This window comes from Phallusia mammillata, chromosome 4 (genome assembly GCF_965637545.1).
Source record: "Phallusia mammillata chromosome 4, kaPhaMamm4.hap1.1, whole genome shotgun sequence".
Lineage (NCBI taxonomy): Eukaryota > Metazoa > Chordata > Ascidiacea > Phlebobranchia > Ascidiidae > Phallusia > Phallusia mammillata.
This window is the reverse complement of record NC_137255.1, coordinates 567,243-587,973: the sequence shown is the minus strand read 5'-3', so window position 1 is coordinate 587,973 and position 20,731 is coordinate 567,243. Positions and strand designations below refer to the sequence as shown.

The window sequence follows — 20,731 nt, the reverse complement described above, 5'->3', positions numbered from 1 at the left end:
TATAGGTCAGAAAGTAGGTTGGTTTTGCAACAAAATTTGTAATTTAGATCAAAATCTTGGAAAAAAAATTAAACACTTTCGTAGAAATGTTTTTTTCTGATGGGATATTTAGTTTCTCTCATAGGACTATGTAGTGGGTTTCGCGCATTTCGAAATTCAAAGCGCTTGCAACGTCATATTTAACGTTTTGACAATTTGACCTCGTGGTAACAGTTGGTTTAGATAGGGTTTAGTATAATAAGTGTTCTGTCGTTAAAAAGGTGACAGACCAGTTTAGCAACCACTGTGTTAACTAATGTTTGAAAATTCGGGTATTAGCAAATAACGTTTAATTTTTTGGTGTTGAAATTGGTACCAAGCTCTGAAAATCTGGCAAATTTCCAGTTATAGCTAAAACAAACAAGCTAAACCTTGCAGGAAACGTTGACTTATAGATAAAATAGCAAAACGTTGTATTCCTTGTAATAAGAAATCTTAGAGAGAATATTTATCATAATGTTTAACTTCCAAGATTGTTTGTTACACTTAAGTTTCTTTGTTTCTGAATTGTTGCAAACAGGCACTTAACGTATTTACTCTTTGCTGAGATTTGCTTGATTATAAGTTGCACTTGATTGTAAGCCGTTTTTGGGAGGGGTACAACAATAAGAGGCAGTCACTGGTGGCAGCAAATGTATCCATTGCTTATGCGGATGACTGCATGTTGTTGCTAACTGTTTCCTTAGGCTGTTAAAAGACTCGCACAAAACTTAAATCAGCAGCTCACTGATATAGTAACGTAAAGCTAGGAGTCAGCGTAGTAAAGAGTTTTTATTCAAAAACAAAACTGAAACTTTTAATCTCAAGAAATATTCTGAAATTTAAAATATTAAACTTTATGTTTTTCAGATTCAGGTAACACATTAGATTTTTGTAAATTGGTGTTTGTTAATTGATGTAAAATTCCTCAACCAAGAACATAATGTTTGCAATAAACATTTCGATGAAAACAACCCATGGAAATTTGTCTGCAAGTGACTGACCTTAACAAAATTTGACTTAACTGTTGTATGACAACACTACTTATGATGCTTAGTATATTATAACAAGTGTTTTTGTATTGCAGAAACCTAGTTTAATTGAAGAACATCCATGACTCGGTTTATTCCAACATGCTTGTCTTTCTCTTTATGTCAATAATCAGTATATAGTAGTCTCCAGTAATTGCCTATTATTAGCTTGAGAATGTCTGCTCTTGTGGCTGCTTGTGTAATGGTGCCTCGGATATGCATTGCCGATGTCCCTGATTGTGGCTGGTTTGCCCCAATTACACATTAAATATGATTACGTTGAATTGTTGGGCTTGCGTTTCGATGCTTGATAGGAGGTTGGGTAGTTTTCCTGCCCAATCAAATTGACGGCATTGTATTGTTGTGTCTTGTCTGATGTCATCAAGGGTGTGGCTCAGTTTGAATCCCTGAAATGGATGCTTTTCATGGCCGATGCTGAGTTTACATTTCTTGATGACTGAATGGAGGAGGTATGTTTTGTTGTGACACACAGTGCTTGGTGTCAGTTGGTGTTGCAGGGGCTGACCTTGTCTGACCTCCTTGGGGGATTTATTAAGATGAGCAATGACCCTGTTTCATTCGACTGATGATTGTATTGTTTGCCAAGTCTGTCGGTATGGTGCTGGCCTGGTGCGGCCAAGGAAAGGTTACCCAAAATATTGTGGCTTCGGTCACATTTGGAACTAGAACTTGTCTAATCCTTGCTAGCTGACTGTCGTAATAAAACCTTCCTGTGTGGTGTCGGTCTGGAGGGGCTTTAGCTGACTCTGTCTGAGATCTTCGGGTCACTTTTTAAGATGGCTGAAGCTGGGTCTCAAAGGGCCGATTGTCTGTTGTATGTATTTGAAGACCTTTCAGTCTGGTATGCCCGATGTTAGCTTGAAGCAATCTGGTTGCGGGATAGCTGAACATGGCCGAAAGGTGTGGACTGCTAGCGGGTCCACGTTTACTACCCAAGACTTGACCTTCTTGCTAGGAGACGGCATTGAATCGTGTGTCTTGTGTAACCATGTGTCTTTGCTTTCCCTATTAGGCTAAGTGTATATGCGTCTTTTAAGGGTTTAGGGACATAAGGTTTAATAATTGATAGTTTTTTTAGTTTTTTTTTTCTTCTTTTTTTTAGAGTGGGGTGTTGTATGTCAGGTTTTTGTTTATTCTAGCATAGTTTATTTTGTGGACTTTTGTGGATGTTGAGCTGTTTAGACATAGTTATATATATATTGGTATATGTGCCTGTGGTGCTTGGGCTATTGGTTGCATTAGTTAAACTAAAGTGCAGAATAGTGCCTGTGACCTGACTTGGGGATGTATGACTTGTTTTGCATTGTTGAGATTGGGTTTGATATGCTTATATAATCCTGGGACAGGTTGGTGAAGTTGGTTGAATTCCGGTTTAACTGGCCCACAACAATTTGCCTCCTTGCTTATAGAAGGCATTGAACTGTTGTTAATATCGAGTCTCTGTGTGCTTGGTGCTTTGGCAGATGTTAGCTGGATTACACGGCTAACTTCTGTTGGGCTATGTGATACGGAATTGTAGACATTGCATAGTTGGTGTAAACTGATGATTGGATAACCTTCCAGTTAAACGATGGCGGAGGGATTCACCTACAACAAGTGAGTTTTAAAAGTGGTGTGATATATTTTATGTGGCATTGGATAAAATCTCACATGTCTATGTTATTTGCTGAAGTTGTTTGGCACTTGTAGTGTTTAGGCATTTAATTTAAAAACCCGCACTAGTCCATACATTAATGATGTTGATGAAATTAGTATTGTTGCTTTGTTTATGGAAAATCCATTTTGTAATTACCAAGACTTAGGTGTTGTTTGGTGTCCAAAATTTTGCCATTTTTATACAGATTTCGTGAAAGTTTAACGGTTGTCCCTAACCCTTGATGGCTCATAATGGTTTAGAAACATGCAACAAGCACTTTTAAATTGAGGTATGTTTGAATCAATGTATAAATTTTCGCTTAGCCCTGAAAATTTAATCAATCAATCAGGATGCCGTGCTAACATTTTAGCGTTGGTTTCAGCCAAGAGAGTTTCTTCCTCTTGCATCTTCAAAGCTCTAATGAGATTATAAGCATTTCTTCTCGTTGCGTTGAAAATTTAATACTTCCGTTCTTCCCGTTGTCTTCCGTTTAAAATCTTCCTATTGAAAATTTAATACAGATATAAAAACAAATGTTTACGCTGTTTATCTGCACAAAAGCAAAATTATTTGAAACATACTTTTTTGTTTTTCAGAATTGTTGCCGAAGGAACTAACTTGGTTGTGCAGAAAGATTTTTTGTGATGTGTTTGTTTTTTGCTTCGCTGTGTCCAGTGTAATTGGGTAGCATGTTACTTCTGATTTAGGCTGCATGCAACCGCCCAAACTTCTGTTTTAGACCATAAGTATGTTACCAGGGTGACATTTACCATCCTTTCATGTCTTTGTCACCCACCATATTCTTAAAGATCAACTTGCACTTTGCATTTTGTGTACACGGCTTTCGCCCACAAACTAGGCCTAGTTGAATTGTATTTGTTTGTTTTTCTATGCCCCTACTTCGCCGTATATGGGTTACACCTAGTTGAAATGTATTTTTCTTTCACATGGCCTTCACCCCTCAAACACAGATTGAGCCCAATTGAATTGTATTTTTCTTTCACATGGCCTTCACCCCTCAAACATAGGTTAAGCCCAGTTGAATTGTATTTTTCTTTCACATGGCCTTCACCCCTCAAACATAGGTTAAGCCCAGTTGAGTTGTATTTTTCTTTCACATGTCCTTCACCCCTCAAACATAGGTTAAGCCCAGTTGAATTGTATTTTTCTTTTCCATGGCCTTCACCTCTCAAACATGGATTAAGCCCAGTTGAGTTGTATTTTTCTTTTCCATGGCCTTCACCCCTCAAACACAGGTTGAGCCCAGTTGAATTGTATTTTTCTTTTACATGGCCTTCACTCCTCAAACACAGGTTGAGCCCAGTTGAATTGTATTTTTCTTTCACATGGCCTTCACCCCTCAAACATAGGTTAAGCCCAGTTGAATTGTATTTTTCTTTCACATGACCTTCACCCCTCAAACACAGGTGAAGCCCAATTGAATTGTATTTTTCTTTTCCATGGCCTTCACCCCTCAAACACAGGTTGAGCCCAATTGAATTGTATTTTTCTTTTCCATGGCCTTCACCCCTCAAACACAGGTTGAGCCCAATTGAATTGTATTTTTCTTTTCCATGGCCTTCACCCCTCAAACACAGGTTGAGCCCAGTTGAATTGTATTTTTCTTTCACATGACCTTCACCCCTCAAACATAGGTTAAGCCCAGTTGAATTGTATTTTTCTTTTACATGGCCTTCACTCCTCAAACACAGGTTGAGCCCAGTTGAATTGTATTTTTCTTTCACATGGCCTTCACCCCTCAAACATAGGTTAAGCCCAGTTGAATTGTATTTTTCTTTTCCATGGCCTTCACCCCTCAAACACAGGTTGATCCCAGTTGAATTGTATTTTTCTTTCACATGACCTTCACCCCTCAAACACAGGTGAAGCCCAGTTGAATTGTATTTTTCTTTCACATGGCCTTCACCCCTCAAACATAGGTTAAGCCCAGTTGAATTGTATTTTTCTTTCACATGGCCTTCACCCCACAAACACAGATTGAGCCCAATTGAATTGTATTTTTCTTTCACATGGCCTTCACCCCTCAAACACAGATTGAGCCCAATTGAATTGTATTTTTTGTCTTTCGAATGGCCTTTATCCTCCAATATACACCAGCCTTCGCATTGGGCACTTTTTATTGCCTTTGTTTTTTTCTACACGGTTTCAGCCCACAATATGCCCATACTACAGGCCTTTTATATATTTTTAATCAGGATATGGCAAGAATGGCCGTGTGTACTAACATTCGGTTGCCTTTTCATTTTTTTGACGCATGGCTTTCGCCCACAAATAATATTCTAAAGCACGGTTTTCTTCTTTCCTATATATGGTGGCTGGTCCCTATATACGGCCGTGAAAATATGCAAGGCAAACATGAAATGTACTTTAACCTCAAAAACATTTTGGCAAAATTCAGTTTGATTTTTTTACACGGCGTTCCCACTAAAACCAATTTGGGCCATTTGAAATATGTTTTTTTTTACATTGCCTTCACCCCCCCCAAATGCCTTGTCCTTTTTTGACAAGTCTTCCACGCATATGCTGCATACCTATCAGACTATTTTTCAACCACGAGACGACAAAATTATTCGGATGGTCATCACTCGTCGGGCGGGGAGGTGTCTCGACACAATAATAAAAAAATTACAATGTGAAACTGTTTCAAGTGTTTTCTGCACACACATTATTCTCGAAGCTCAGGATTTTAACTTGCAGTTGTAGCTTGAGATTAATCCCCTTTAAATGGATCTTCAGTCTAGAAAGCGTGCGTGTGTTCTTACTGCATATTAACTTACGATATGAAAGTACATCATGCTAACCATGGAAAACACGCAGGTAGCAAGTTCGTGCCGCAATCACTTAACGCCACACAACCAATGTTCGCGTTGTCAACTGTTCACGTGACTTAACGATTGCAAATGTTTAAATAACTTAACCATTAAACGTGGCACCCACTGATCACGTGACTTGAAGACTGGAATTTGTCACGTGATTTGACGGTTAAACGTGGCACCTACTGATCACGTGACTTAACGATTGCAAATCTTCAAGTAACTTAACCATTAAACGTGGTACCCACTGATCACGTGACTTCAAGACTGGAATTGGTCCGGTGGCTTGACGGTTAAACGTGGCACCCACTGATCACGTGACTTCAAGACTGGAATTGGTCACGTGACTTGACGGTTAAACGTGGCACCTACTGATCACGTGACTTCAAGACTGGAATTTGTCACGTGATTTGACGGTTAAACGTGGCACCTACTGATCACGTGACTTCAAGACTGGAATTGGTCACGTGACTTGACGGTTAAACGTGGCACCCATTGATCACGTGACTTCAAGACTGGAATTGGTCACATGACTTGACGGTTAAACGTGGCACCCACTGATCACGTGACTTGAAGACTGGAATTTGTCACGTGATTTGACGGTCAAACGTGGCACCTACTGATCACGTGACTTCAAGACTGGAATTGGTCACGTGACTTGACGGTTAAACGTGGCACCCACTGATCACGTGACTTGAAGACTGGAATTTGTCACGTGATTTGACGGTCAAACGTGGCACCTACTGATCACGTGACTTCAAGACTGGAATTGGTCACGTGACTTGACGGTTAAACGTGGCACCTACTGATCACGTGACTTAACGATTGCAAATCTTCAAGTAACTTAACCATTAAACGTGGCACCTACTGATCACGTGACTTCAAGACTGGAATTGGTCACGTGATTTGACGGTCAAACGTGGTACCCACTGATCACGTGACTTGAAGACTGGAATTTGTCACGTGACTTGACGGTTAAACGTGGCATCCACCGATCACGTGACTTGAAGACTGGAATTGGTCACATGACTTGGCGGTTAAACGTGGCACCCACTGATCACGTGACTTGAAGACTAGAACTGGTCACGTGACTCAACGATTAAACGTGGCACCCACTGATCACGTGACTCGCATTAAATCCAATGAGAGAAACGAAATTGTGCGGAATCTTAACATTCTGTGTTTGTTTGTTTTTTGGTTATATTACGCTCACTACATCTTTTTTTAATTTTTTTTTGAGATTTTGAACGAGAATAGTTTGGTACGAAAGTATTATGTCTTGACTTATTGCTTATTACATCTCATCAAAATTCAGAACAAATTCATACAAAGCTGACAAAAAACATTCACTCTGTTGCACTGTTGTATGATTCATTTCATAATAGTAAACGCATGAAATGCAAACAATTGTAATACAGAACTTTATACAAACCCACTAAAAACTGTTAATACAATATTTTGTTACAATATTAAACAATTTATTTCATTAAACAAGAAATACATACAGAAAAGAAAGTAAACATCATATGTTATTACCACAATTTGGTAAAGGTATGACAAACATATACCTGATACAGTCATAATAAAGTATTGTTCAACTAACTTAGAACATGAATCGTTTCACATGTTAATAACAGATACATGTACGTGTTAAATTTGAAACCATCACTTTTTCTGTCACCAAAAACTAAGCGGTCCCTACACATGCATATGCGAATTGGTAAAGTTAAAATGTGTAATATTGATGTACATTAAAAATAATTGTTTCTAAATTAAAAACTTACACAACAAGATACACAACAACAAGGTATTGGAAGGCTGCTTAAATTTGTTGTTGTGGCACCAACAAGGTAATTGTCCATCAACGACACTCTTCTCTAAATATTCCCACCTGTTTCAAAAGAAGTCACAGAAGATGTGCAGCATCAGGACATAAGGTTTGTCTGTTTGTGGAAAGCAGTCAGGCAGAACTCTAATAAATCCCATTGTCTACAAAACAAAACACAAGTGAGGTGATGTTATGAACTGCCTGTTGCATGGCGAGGTTCAACTGATCTCAGAAAACAACATCAACAACTAGTCACTGTTCCCTGACCAATGCTGACAGCTATGTTGACAATATCAAGCATTACAACTACAAAGGTGGCTTTCCTATATATTGCCAATCTAGGTATTCTATGTTTTATTTACTGATTCACCACAGACATACTTTAAAACATTTGCATCGGATATATATTGTTAGCTTCATTTTTTTAAATCACCACCTTGAACTGACATTTAATAACAACAACATTTCTAAAAGCAACAAAAAATGAGTCCTCTTGCATGTGTACATGCGAATTCGTTTTGTGGTGGAATTATTTTTTGTGATTTCAATCACAAAACAGTAGAAAGCATTCATCCGGACTCATAGACTTTTAGACTGTTACATTTAAGAATATGGGAAAAATTATGGCAAAAATGAAAAAACTATACCGGAAAAACTTTTGTGCTTTCAACTGACCTCTTGATACCAGTATTGAGCTTGCAATGTCTGCATTTCAATCTTCTCCTGTTCAGTGAATTCCTGTTTCACATAGAAATGATCAACTAAAGGGTTGACATGTGTGGAACCAAGCGCCGTTTTACTCAATGTCCGAGAAGTTTCTGCAAATGTGGTTTTGATTATATTATGATGATCAAACAAGCAATTTCCATATTGAAGTGGTAATCAACCCGAATCAATGTGTAAACAAACAATTATTAAAGCAACTAAGTGTTAAAGAAGTCTCCTAACATTAAGTTGTAAATTTCAACAAAACATCGTAAGTAAAACTATTTGCCCTCAGGAGATACTTTCATTCATAAACCTGGCACACTATATTTTATTGATGAGTGTGCCATGTGCACTGGTGTGGATGGATGCCTCAGGACTGATCCCAGTTATGTATATGCATGTTTATCTTGGCTCAGTGGTTCTTAAACGGTGACTACTTGGCTTACTGAGGGAGGATTTTTTAATTCCTGGAAGAAAATTCGTTGCAGGGGGAATTGGTGAGGGAAAGCTGGTGGTTAAAAAGCTCATTTTGTTGGGGAGGAATTGGGTAAATATTGGTTTGTACAGGAGGAATATGAAACAAACTTTGAGAACCACTGTCTTAGATAACCAATGGTTGAACTGGTGAACCTCCACTACTAAGCTGACATGTGCAGCATACAAAGCAGTTAACGGTGGGTATGATTAACTTTTCATTGGGTTCACCACTGAGCCTGTGTAGCTCAGTTAGTAGGGTGTGAGTCCCGGAAAGACTCCTATCAAGAGTTTGAATTCCCACTGCAGACTTGATTCTTCTAGACCATACCTTGCCATATGGGAAAACAGGCTTAATTCAGCACAAAACTTTTAACTTGCCTGGCATACTATGATAAATTTTCAAACAACATCACTTTTTTGAAAGGTAAACAACCTCAAGAAAGTCATTCACTGCCATTCACCAGAAACTTCATAATTTCACATCAGTTCCACTCTGCTTTAATTCTTGTTGAATCTAAAATATAAAAAATTCATAAAAATGTCGAAGATATTTAGGGTTAAAAATATGTTTCAAGTTTACCTGATGTTTTGAAGTGAAATACAATACAACATGAAGTACAACATCAGAACAGTTGGTTCCTCGTTTGTGGGAAGGTTAATTTCCTTCGTCTACAACAGCGGTTCCCAAACTTTTTCATATTTTTTTCAAAACGATCCCTTTGCCATTATTTTGAGGGCTCCCGGTCCTTAAGCCTAAATGTGTATTTCATAAAAATGAAAGTTGATTGCAGGATTTTAGCCAGTTACGCAAAATTGCGCATAACAATCATTTAAAGACAGCATGTGACATCACAAACAGGACAAAAACATTACGATTGTGCGCAAACAATTGCATTTTTGATAGTTGTTATTCAATAAAGGCCATTGTTTAGCAATGGAGACAGTCGATTCTTAATTCTACTTTGATTTTAAACTTATTTAGTGGCACAAACTGATGCCAAACAAGATTGTAGAATTACTTCAACCGCTTCGCGGTCCCCCCAAAATTGCCTCACGGACCCCTATGGGACCGCGGACCCCAGTTTGGGAACCGCTGGTCTACAACAAATACAACACAGGTTAGGCAATGTTATAAACTGATTGTTGTATGGCAAAGTTAAAATATCAAAATAACAGCACAAGCAAACTTGTAACACTATTTTCTTGTCAGCTTTGTTGACAGTATTCAACATTACAACGCAGAAGGTAGCTCGTATATAAATTGCTAACTTCTTCATTATGTTTTACTTTCTGATTCTGCACAACTTTATTTGATTTAACATAAAATATATACATTTGACATATTACATTAGTTATAATCTCAAACCTTAACAATTTTTTGTGTCTGCAAACACAACCACTGGACCAGTCAGGCCACAGTTTTAAATAACAACGAGAAAACCCTATAAACAACTGTTTAAAATTTCAGCACATCTAACGTAAAAAGTGACCAGTGACATAAAAACCTTAAGTGATGAAGTTGGAAAACAGGTGGGACGACAAATTCTCCAAACTGTAGATCAACATTAATCGAATTATGTGGTCTGTCAGGCAAATATATTCTATGCATGTCTGGCAGGAACTATTAATATCAACTAATACGTTATTAGTTTATTCACAATTTTACCACTGGGTTGCAAATCTAATCAAATATACATTGTCAAATCTGTGTGTAATAGTTTTTAGGTCAAGATTTTTTAGCTTCAAGAAACTGTTCTTTATTTAAAAGACAGGCAACGATTCTTGTTATTCGACTTTTAGCAGGTTCCCTGGGGGCTAGTGGAGTGACTGATGGGGTTCAACACCCAAACTAAACAATGACCTAAACCACAGTCCTGTAAAAGTTTATCGAAATCCACCAGTGTTTAAAATTTTGACCACTAGAGGTGTTTTAAACAACATTCGCTTAAGCTTCTGACGTTATAAGGCTGTTAATACCCCTCTAACTGGCATGTGCAAAACGTACTGCAAGTAACGCACAAATATGTAACATATGTTGTGTTACTCTTATTACACTATTACACCATATAATTATTTCATCTGTGGTGCGGTGCAACATACAAAATGCTTAATACTTTGGCGGCTACCAGGGTAAATTCTACGGTTATTAAGACAAATAAAGCAGATGGCACATCTACATAATTATATCTACCATATGTAAAAGTTTCATCCAAATCCACAACAGATTTCATGCCTAAAGTGCATGGACAAAAGTGCAGAAAAAAACAAGTAAAATTAGGATACATTTCTTCGTCGAATAAAGCATGTCGCTTTTTACGCTATTTAGGCCATTAGGTTCATCATCATAAAGTAACATTACCTGTAGTAAAATGCTGAGTAAACTGAAACTTTAGAAAAGAAAGCTTATCTGGGTAGTCATCATAGGCCACTAAACATCCAACAGAGCTCCAAACTTGTTGCAGACAGTCCAAGGAATGAGAACCATAGTATGCAGGGTAAGTAACAGGAAGATCTTAAATGTATCAATACAACATTGAAAAACACTGCTTAAACTGGAGATTTTAACAAAAATACAAGAAAAGGCAATGTTTTATCTAGAAATTGAAATAGGTGTGCCATGATCGCTGGTCTGCATGAACGCCTCTAAGGTTGATTCCAGCTATAAATTTATGTTTATTTTAAACATTGAAAAACATAACCCTCAAACAACCTACAATATCAACATAAGTCTTGACCTTGACAAGTTAGTTTTGAGAGCTTATACATGGTTGTGTTTAATAAAGATGTTTGAATTTTCAACACAAGAACTTACTAAAACTAAAACAATCTAAATGTGATAGGGAATCTCCAGCATTTGAATCAGATTTTATGTTGTACATCACATCGTACAAATTCCTGGAATCAAATGAATAAAATTACAACACTACACAACATATTTAAAAGTTTGACAGGGCTTGACTCTAATTTTGGGCACACCATGAAATACTTCAGATGACAATAAACCAAGTTTTTTTAATAAGATTGATGTGTGCTTTATATGCTTCATAACATTTTTGGACCGATTAAACCAGTGGTTCTTAACCTTTTTGGTGTGGTTTCCCACTACAGTAAATCACAAAGTTCAAATTTCCCCCTCTGTTTTTTTTATAATGATGTTTTGTGCTAAATATTAACAAAAAAATTAATCTTTAATTGAAATAATTTTGTGAAGCGATTTGGTCGGACCTTGAAGGTATACTGCTATTTTATTTAGTTTGATTAGTGATTTTTTGAGAAAGTAATATCGTGTGAAATTTTGAAAAATCTCAGGTCTTACATTAGTCATTTATTGCATCACAATCAACAGATCAAATGCATTTATTCGCAAATAATAACAAAGTCATTGATACTTTTAGTAATGTCTGTGATGTAACAAACGATTTTTGGATTTTTATGTGCCTTGCAAAACTAGATGCAGTTAATCTTACATGTTGTTGCGAAAAATATTGTATTAAATTAACTTTCGATGGACCCACGGGCCCGAGTTTGGTGACTTCTGATTCACACAACACAACATTTTTAGCAGCTTTATACACATATTTTCCTAGTGTTGAGAACCAATTTCTCTGAAAAAAGAAGATATGTACCAGATTTACCACAGAAATTCCTCGCAGCTCAATAGTGTAGACCAGCGGCTCCCAACTGGGTTGCCGCGGCACCCTGGGGTGCCAATTGCAATGCTCAGGGGTGCCACGAGATACTGGTATTGCAATACTGTGGCATTATTTATTTTAACTTTAACAAGTACAGAATTTATGTACTTCTAACTGAGTTTCAGGGCGTATTAAGTTTCGTTTTGAAAAGGTTGAAATGCCTCATTATTGCCAGATTCTATAATTTTGCTTTGTGTCTCACGATGAACAAAGTTGTGGTGGGAGATTGACTTATTACCGACCTGTGATAAACTGCGCTGGTAGGCATTACTGGCAGAAGCAAGCAGTTAGTGGTTCGAACCCAGCTGTGGGTGGCTACCTCACACCCACTACCTTGCAATCAGCTTTGCCCCACAATCTGCACCAGTCTATTTCAGACAAGTTTACTCTAAAACGTTTAACAAATTTGTTGCTTTGCTGCAATGAGATTAGAACCATGGTTTTGCTAATTTGTCGCAATTCATTACCACTACAATACAACAACACTAGTAACAAAATGTCAAGATTGCTTGGTTACTAAAGTCATATATTTTGTGACCTGTATATTCATGTGATTTTTTTTATCTAAAACATCTAAGAATCACACAAGTTCATAGTCTGAGGTTTAGATGGATTAGGCTTTCAACAATACTAGGGGTTGGTGTTGGGATACAGAATTAGTTTGTTTTTGTGAGTAATTTTTTGCAGTTAGGTTCTTATTAAATTTAATACATGTTTGACTTTTCAATCATTGGAATGACAAATTAAAAAGAAATAATAGTAAGCCTAGAATATGATGCCGTATAAATCATAAGGATCAGTACTTATACTTTCCCACTCTGCAACCTTATTTACCTGTGTTATCTTGCTGCAATTGCTGGTAACCTTACAAATAGTTAGTTCGCTAAAAAGTTTCGCGCTTCATAACATTTTGTCATTATTTTTTCTGCATCCTTTACAACAGACTTAATATCAATATGAGATTGATGAGTTTGGCACCATTGACTTACACCAATCAACAAAGCATGATTAATGTACTTTCACATTTAGGTTAGGTAACACACAACACATGATCAATTTACTTACAAAGATTTTCATAGAAACAACAGTCACCTTTCCACATGAAGCTTTGGATTTTGTCTGATGAAATCGTCATCAGATGTTAAACTTTCACCTGAAAAAGGAAAATAATGGCTGATGCTAAGTTTCATAAATATAAACCTTAATTCAATCAAACACATGACTGCCAGAGAACTTGTACATCAAGAATATATTATTCTTCAAGTCCATGTATAGTGTTCCTAAGTAAGCCTTTGTTTGTTGTACAGTAGACAAAACTATTTATGTGCAAAACCTGATTCAAAAAAAGTTAGGCAGAACCTAAAATCTACTTTCTGATGGATGTTTGAATCCTATGTTGGTAAAACAAGTGACTTCTAAACATTTGTTAGCAGGGGTACGGTGTGTTCAAGATGGCAAAGAGCTAAAACGTAGAAAGGGGATTTTTTGTGATGTCATAACGGTTTTGGCACATCCCTAGTGGTCATCATATTATTGTTTACAATGTTTACATTAATGTTGCATTTTCGCTACACAGTCTTCATAATCACATTTCTTTCTGTTATAAAGGAAACAATTATATTTTGCCAATAAAATGCTGGTCCATTGCAGTAAATCAAATTGTCTTCTGGAAAAGGTGATTGATTTAATTGTCTTCACTGTTGGGTTATTTATCTATGAATTAGAGATATTGCACCATGGCCGGGTGCCATTCATAAAGCTTGCTTTTCAATTTCGTTATATTCTGACATTTTACATATAAGCAGTATAGCAAGTTATAAACATTTATGAAGACAAAAAGAGTAAGAGTCACGCTTTTGTCATTAACAATGTGTTTTAAAATGCAGACTTACTTATTATTTGGTATAAATATTGATTTATTTTAAGTATATGTTGATGAAAAGAAAAAGCTTCTTACCACTTTTCTTAAGTAATGTTGCAGTCATCGGTTTTGAAGCATGAAACTTCAGTCTTCACTTCGCATTCCCTCCTGTTAACACAAAATCAGGTAAGTATCTGGACATAAATTTCTTAAGGTTTCTCGGATACAGACGGCTTTTCACACAAAATATTTAACCAACTTTTGCACAGTATATTATGTATAATATTTAGAGATGTGGCACCATTGCAGGTGAAGCCAGCCAATAGAAAAACTAGAAGGGTGGCTTCTGATATACTTCCATTTTATATATTCTATACGATATTTACCAATTTACTATACACATCATTTGATCTACACTAATGGGTCCCCACATGCGTGTTTGTGCGGATTTATGGTAAACAAATGTTGCGGTGACTTTTAGAATTTTAAGCACAAATTTTTAGAAAGCATTACCCCAACAATAAACATTTTTTGTTCGTATTCCTTTTGCACTATTATTGTCATATAATTTCAAAACATTAAAAAAGAACGAAACAAATACTTTAATTTCTCTTGCTTTGACCCAGATATTGTCGTCCAAGGTCGGGTTTTAAACACATTTTTTTCTAGAATGCTGTAACAGTTGTGTTACAGAAACTTTAAATTAAAAAGTAATTTGCTACAAGTGTACACATAACAATTTGTTTTTCATTTAACTTTGTTTCGCAAAACCATTGACCTGTATTAACCTCTCAGGGTGCACAAGCCAAACGACTGTCTGTTTTGACCTACACCGTTTTCAATAGCAAGCCGTCCTTACTGTTCAACAACACCGTTTAACCTAATTTATACATGCCTTGAGTGTTAAATGCTAAATTTGTTGCAAAAAAACGCTACGTTATGACGAAAGAAAGTTCTGAACTGTGTTAGTAATACCTACTAGTTGACCTTAAGTAACCCGTGGTCATGCAGCGGCCGACCTGACAACGAGCATTAAAAAAAAACATTTATCTTGCAGAAATGTCAAGTTTATTTTTTCAACTTTATTTTGATTAACAAGTTTTCCTTGACATATAACAAACCGAAGCATGCTTATTAGGTTTAAATCGTGTCATAGGTGTGAAACCTTTGCCAAAACTGAAAATGTGAGCTATAACTTAATAAAACGAAATAGCATTGCTGTGCAAAACAGCTGATTTCTGATCACCAAAACGACGTCTCGTAAAACGTCTGTCCGACGTCAAGCTGAGCCCTCCTGCTACCGTAAACCAGTGAGTTACTCTCTTGGGACTTCTGCCTACAGTGTCTTTCTTGACCAAACGAGCGTTAGACACATTTACGTTTCGGGGGCCTGTGTGTGAACCGCTGGGTAACTCGGGGTCAAACTTCTGGAGGATCAAGTTTGGATTAATAACTAACATATGTCCGAATTTGAATAAATCTGAAGCATTCTTTCTTTACCAACGGAGTGTTACAAACCAGCATTAAAAATTTTATGTTTCGGGGGCATGTGGGTGAACCCCTGGGTAACTCGAGGTCAAACTTCAGGAGGATCAAATTTTGGTTAATAACTAACATCTGACAAAATTTAAACAAATTTAAAGCACTCTTTCTTGACCAAACACATATAACAAACCATGTTTCAAATATTTTGCATTTTGGGGGCCTGTGGGTGAACCGCTGGGTAAATCGGGGTCAAACTTCAGGAGGATCAAATTCGGGCTAATAACTAACATCTGTGCAAATTTGAATAAATTTAAAGCACTCTTTCTTAACCAAACGCGTCTAACAAGCCAGCGTTAGACAGAAAAAAGAAATAAGAAAAAAGAAAAAAAGAAAAAAAAATACGGACAAAAACAATATGTGTCCCCTTCAGGGAAGGGGACCCATAAAAACTATTCTGCAACCAGAAATTCGGACCACAAAATTCCCTCGATCCATATTTAATCTTGTGCATTCTGTGTGTTTCATTTATTGACATGTGTTCATTCCAACAGTTGTTTTATTTCAAACATGTGCAAAGCAAGCAAAGTGAAACTTTACCCATTTGACAAATTCATTTCTTTCACTTTGACTGAACCAAGATTAAGCAGTATGCGATTAACTGCATTATCAAAAGTAGTTAAACAAGTGATATGACGAATTCCCATAATACATGTAGATCAAGTTGGTTTGGAGAAGCAAAATTGCTTTGAAAAAAACAAACAATTCCTCATGTAGGCAAATGTATTTATGTTGAGTTTGGCAGGGACACTTATTTTTACCACAGTGCTGTTGCCATCAATGAACTAACATATGTCACAATCAAATCGGTGTTTTATGATTTTATAGTCAAGTGCAGCTGCAGATGGTCATAAGAGATCTACCAATCAGCTGGTCATAAGAGATCTACCAATTTATTTCCACTTACCAGTTCTGCATGTGATTGAACTTGCAAGGAAACTTGAATAAGACCCCAATGGAATTCAAAGTTAAGTGACCTATCATCAATTTCAGACCCAGTCAGAGAACTATAGTTTGGATTTCGGATGCTGATAATCACCTCAAGGAAATTCATAGACTGGACAAAAGTGACTCAGATCTTAATTAGAGGAAGAAAATCAATGATAACATTGTAACAAGAAACCTCACAGCTGAGAATACACCAAGTTGAAATATACATGGGGCACAAATGTAAATGAACTAGAAGGGTGGCTTAGCACATATTGCCCTTGCATATACACTATAACCTATTTTAAAACATAAATATATTTCCTATGCTTATTTTGTATTGGGTCCCATATTAGCCACCAGCTTTTTTAACCTTAGTTGTTTCAGCAGGCAAAAACTCATGGGTCCCCACACATGCAAAGTTGAAAATAATGCAATTCAAGAGATAACCATGAGGAAGTCGGGTGTTGTAAGGTAAAACACAGCGATCGGCACTGGGCTTAAATAATAATACTATGTAGAATACAAACTATAAAATTAGATTCACCCCAGATATTGTTTAAAGTATGTCCTATTTAACGTTTTAAAAAACTGACCCATTTTAGGGGGCTAGTAGGGCAACTAATTGCGTTCGACACACAAACTAAAAAATATATAAAAAACATAATGATTCAATCAATAGTACTGCAAAATTTCAGCCCAATCCAAGAATGTTTAAAATTTCGACCACTAGAGGTATTTTGAGCATAGTACACTTTGGGGACTTGAGGGGTAAATGTTAGGACTACAGGGTTGAACACAACAATCAACACATATAAAGGCATACTATACAATAAATCCAAATTTCAGCCAATTCTGACACTGTTTAAAAACTCACCCATTTTAGGGGCCTAGCGGGGCAAATACAGAGGTTATCAACAAAAACAAAGTGGGATGCACATATACATGAATATATCTACCATCTGTGTAAATTTTAGCCAAATCCATCAAACATTTTATGGAAAAACGAGTCGGACAAACTTTGGCTAAAAACACCCATTTTAGGGGCCTAGCGGGGTAAATACTGGGGTTATCAACACAAACAAAGTGAGATGCACATCTACATAACTATATCTACCATCTGTGTAAACTTCAGCCAAATCCATCAAACATTTGATGGAAAAACGAGTCGGACAAACTTCGGGGAAAAAATACCCGTTTTAGGGGGCTAGCGGGGTAAATACTGGGGTTATCAACAAAAACAAAGTGGGATGCACATCTACATAACTATATCTACCATCTGTGTAAATTTCAGCCAGATCCATCAAACATTTGATGGAAAAACGAGTCAGACAAACTTCAGGAGTAAAATACCCATTTTAGGGGGGTAGCGGGCAAAATACTGGGGTTATCAACAAAAACAAAGTGGGATGCACATCTACATAACTATATCTACCATCTGTGTAAATTTCAGCCAAATCCATCAAACATTTGATGGAAAAACGAGTCGGACAAACTTTGGGGGAAAAATACCCATTTTAGGGGGCTAGCGGGGTAAATACTGGGGTTATCAACAAAAACAAATTGGGATGCACATCTACATAACTATATCTACCATCTGTGCAAATTTCAGCCAGATCCATCAAACATTTGATGGAAAAACGAGTCGGACAAACTTTGGAAGAAAAAAAAAAAGAAAAAAAAAGAAAAAAAAGAAAAAAAAAAGAAAAAAAAAATCATTTTGAGTAAAATCAATATGTGTCCCCTTCAGGGGAGGGGACCCATAATAATGTTGTGGCAGTTATGTGCTGTGAGGTATTGATTGAAGCATGCCACGAGTAACTATAATCAAACTAGTTGTTTAAACAAAACAAGAATATTTAAATATTACAAATTCTAACAAATGCTTGGTTATTGAGTGGCTGTACTAATGAGTGTGACATGAATGAAACAAGGTTGTGGAGCACATGTACATTACCATAAGTTACTAACAGACATACCTGGTTCATTCGATATTCGGGGTATCCAATTAGCCTGCAGAAACAGGAAATTCAATCTAATACAAAATATGAAAAAGAATGAATAGAAATAATCATAATGAATGGGAATCAATTTTAGAAAATGTTCATAAAACACTAAAATGGTGGCTTAGAATGTATTGCCATTGAACATACACTGTGACTTATTTCTTATATATATTGAAGGTAAAGGCTTAAAATTAATATCTTTAGACTAAACAATGGGTATATATTGGATCAAATTGTGTATTGGACAACCAAACACTCACCTAAAATGTTATGGGTATGTTTTACATTGTTCAGATTTTCCACACTGTCCAAAATTATGTTTGTCCAAGTCCTATTACTAGGGGTGCTCAACTTAGAATATAGAATCCTTTGGATTCAAATCAACTATTGCAGTTTGTATTGGGTAATTACAACCGATATAAATGTGTGCTCTCATTGTAAAAAATGTGTGGTAAACATTTTTACCTCGAAACCAGGTCATTGTACCCCCGCAAAACATGGCAAAGGTCTAGTCAGGGCCAAGTCAGTAGGCACTATAACAACGCCACAACGACAGAGGCATAACTAGCGATTAGCATGTGATGCTTGTTGCTAAGCATAACTGAATACATTTATGTGATGGGGTTTGCAGTGTTTTGTCGGCATTTGATTGTTTTCCGACTTTGACAACAAAAATCAATCAAAAGGTATGGTGCTAGGCAGCAATTAGAAGCATGGGATTGTCTGTATTTCTAAAAACACATGACATTTGGGTTATTTCTTAACTCCAGATAAACATAAAAATCTAAACGTTACTTAGTTCAACTTTTGCAATGGTGGAGCACAGTTAGTTTAACAGGGAGTTGGAAATTAACCACCTAATGTCCCAACTTCATTCCGGTGTCTGTCTTTGCAGTTGTTTCAAGTTAACAAACATTACATATTTGTGCACTAGATAGTCTATGACAGTCCCCTTCCACCAAAGCAAATTACTCTTACTAATAGCAATAAGATCAATAAAATCATAATAATAACTATTCACAATCGTGCTCATTTCTCTATGCCTATAAACATTTTGGAGCAACTTTGAACATCCTTACCTGTCACCACCATCTCACACTTCCTGGAAGTCCTGGAACAAGTGGTTCATGATTCCGTACATCTACCAATCATAAATCCAAATGGTAGAAAATCTCTTTGGAGCAAATAATCCCATTAGAACAGTAAAATAACTGCCACAAAGACAGTGTTATACTATTTTTTTTAATTTCTTGCAAAGGAAGTCGCTCTGAAAAAAAACAACCTACAGTAAAAGTAAATCAGGGAGTTCAACCGCTTGTTTATGGGTTCAGGTTTGGTTCGGTCTTACTGTTTATTGTTTCTTTGGGTTCAGCTCAGGTTTTTAAAACAAACTATTTCCAGGTTCAGGTTTTGTTCAGGTTTGGAGATATATCCGGTCAGAGCCATTTCACAGATTTAAACTGGTTTAAAATTCTTTTTGTTTCATTTTATTTCTACTTATTATCTACACTGCACTGTGTGACATATCATGTTGCATCAATTTTAATCTCAATTCAAATTATACTGTTGTGTTATTTATTAATTAGTGCATTGTTTGAAATCAATAAAATTTGTGGTGGCGATTACAAAAAGTAATACAGGCTGCATTTTTGGGTCCAATGTCAGACAAAATATGAGGTTCCATTCTGATTTGTTTTTCAAGAATATTATAATTTCCAGTTTGGGTTCGGTTCCGGTTTAATGGAATTTTCTGCTCAAACCAGTTTACAGGTTCAGGTTTGACTTCCTAAATGTAATGTTAGCAACAGTAAAAGTCTAGAATTGGTTGCCCAAAAATGAAATTTGCTTTTTTGTTGCTTAGAACTAATTGGTAAAATTGTTTGCCTCTATTTTGGGTTCAGGCATTTGAAAGCAAAATATTTGAACAGGTTGCCTTAAAATTTTTGTAAACAAAACTTGGGAGTCTTTTTTTTTTTTTTTTTTTTTTTTTATTGGCGATAAAACATAGAAATGACAAAATAACAACATAGGAACACACAGTAGCCAACAAACACAAAGGCAATTAACGCAAGTGCGCATTCCACTTTAATTTATACTTAGACAGACTATCATTTTTCGTTGCTATGATTTTTTCGTTACGTTGGCAACGT

The 20,731-nt window shown here is 36.4% G+C and overlaps 2 protein-coding genes across 5 annotated transcripts in view; one reads left to right on the top strand and one right to left on the bottom strand.

Moving 5' to 3' along the window:
• Positions 1-905: 905 nt before the first annotated feature.
• LOC145225149 (uncharacterized) overlaps positions 906-20,731 on the top strand; it is an 85,269-nt gene continuing 65,443 nt past the window's right edge. The window contains exon 1 of the mRNA XM_080091807.1: positions 906-2,666. The gene's annotated coding sequence lies outside the window, so the exon portion shown is untranslated. The remainder of the gene's footprint in view (positions 2,667-20,731) is intronic.
• Positions 6,891-20,473, bottom strand: LOC145225154 (uncharacterized). Of its 4 annotated transcripts, XM_080091816.1 has the most exons (12): positions 19,661-20,473; positions 18,842-18,912; positions 18,555-18,588; positions 16,556-16,726; positions 14,203-14,274; positions 13,338-13,398; positions 11,366-11,448; positions 10,913-11,065; positions 9,134-9,306; positions 8,932-9,067; positions 8,044-8,186; positions 6,891-7,529 (listed from the first exon to the last, which is right to left on the bottom strand). In XM_080091816.1, the coding sequence occupies exons 5-9, from the start codon at positions 14,228-14,230 to the stop codon at positions 9,248-9,250; spliced, it is 384 nt and encodes a 127-aa protein (XP_079947942.1). In that variant the 5' UTR covers positions 14,231-14,274; positions 16,556-16,726; positions 18,555-18,588; positions 18,842-18,912; positions 19,661-20,473; the 3' UTR covers positions 6,891-7,529; positions 8,044-8,186; positions 8,932-9,067; positions 9,134-9,247. The 4 variants fall into 4 exon arrangements, with proteins under 4 accessions (XP_079947942.1, XP_079947944.1, XP_079947940.1 ...); XM_080091818.1 differs by lacking the exon at positions 18,842-18,912 and having other exon boundaries at positions 18,555-18,610; XM_080091814.1 differs by lacking the exon at positions 18,842-18,912.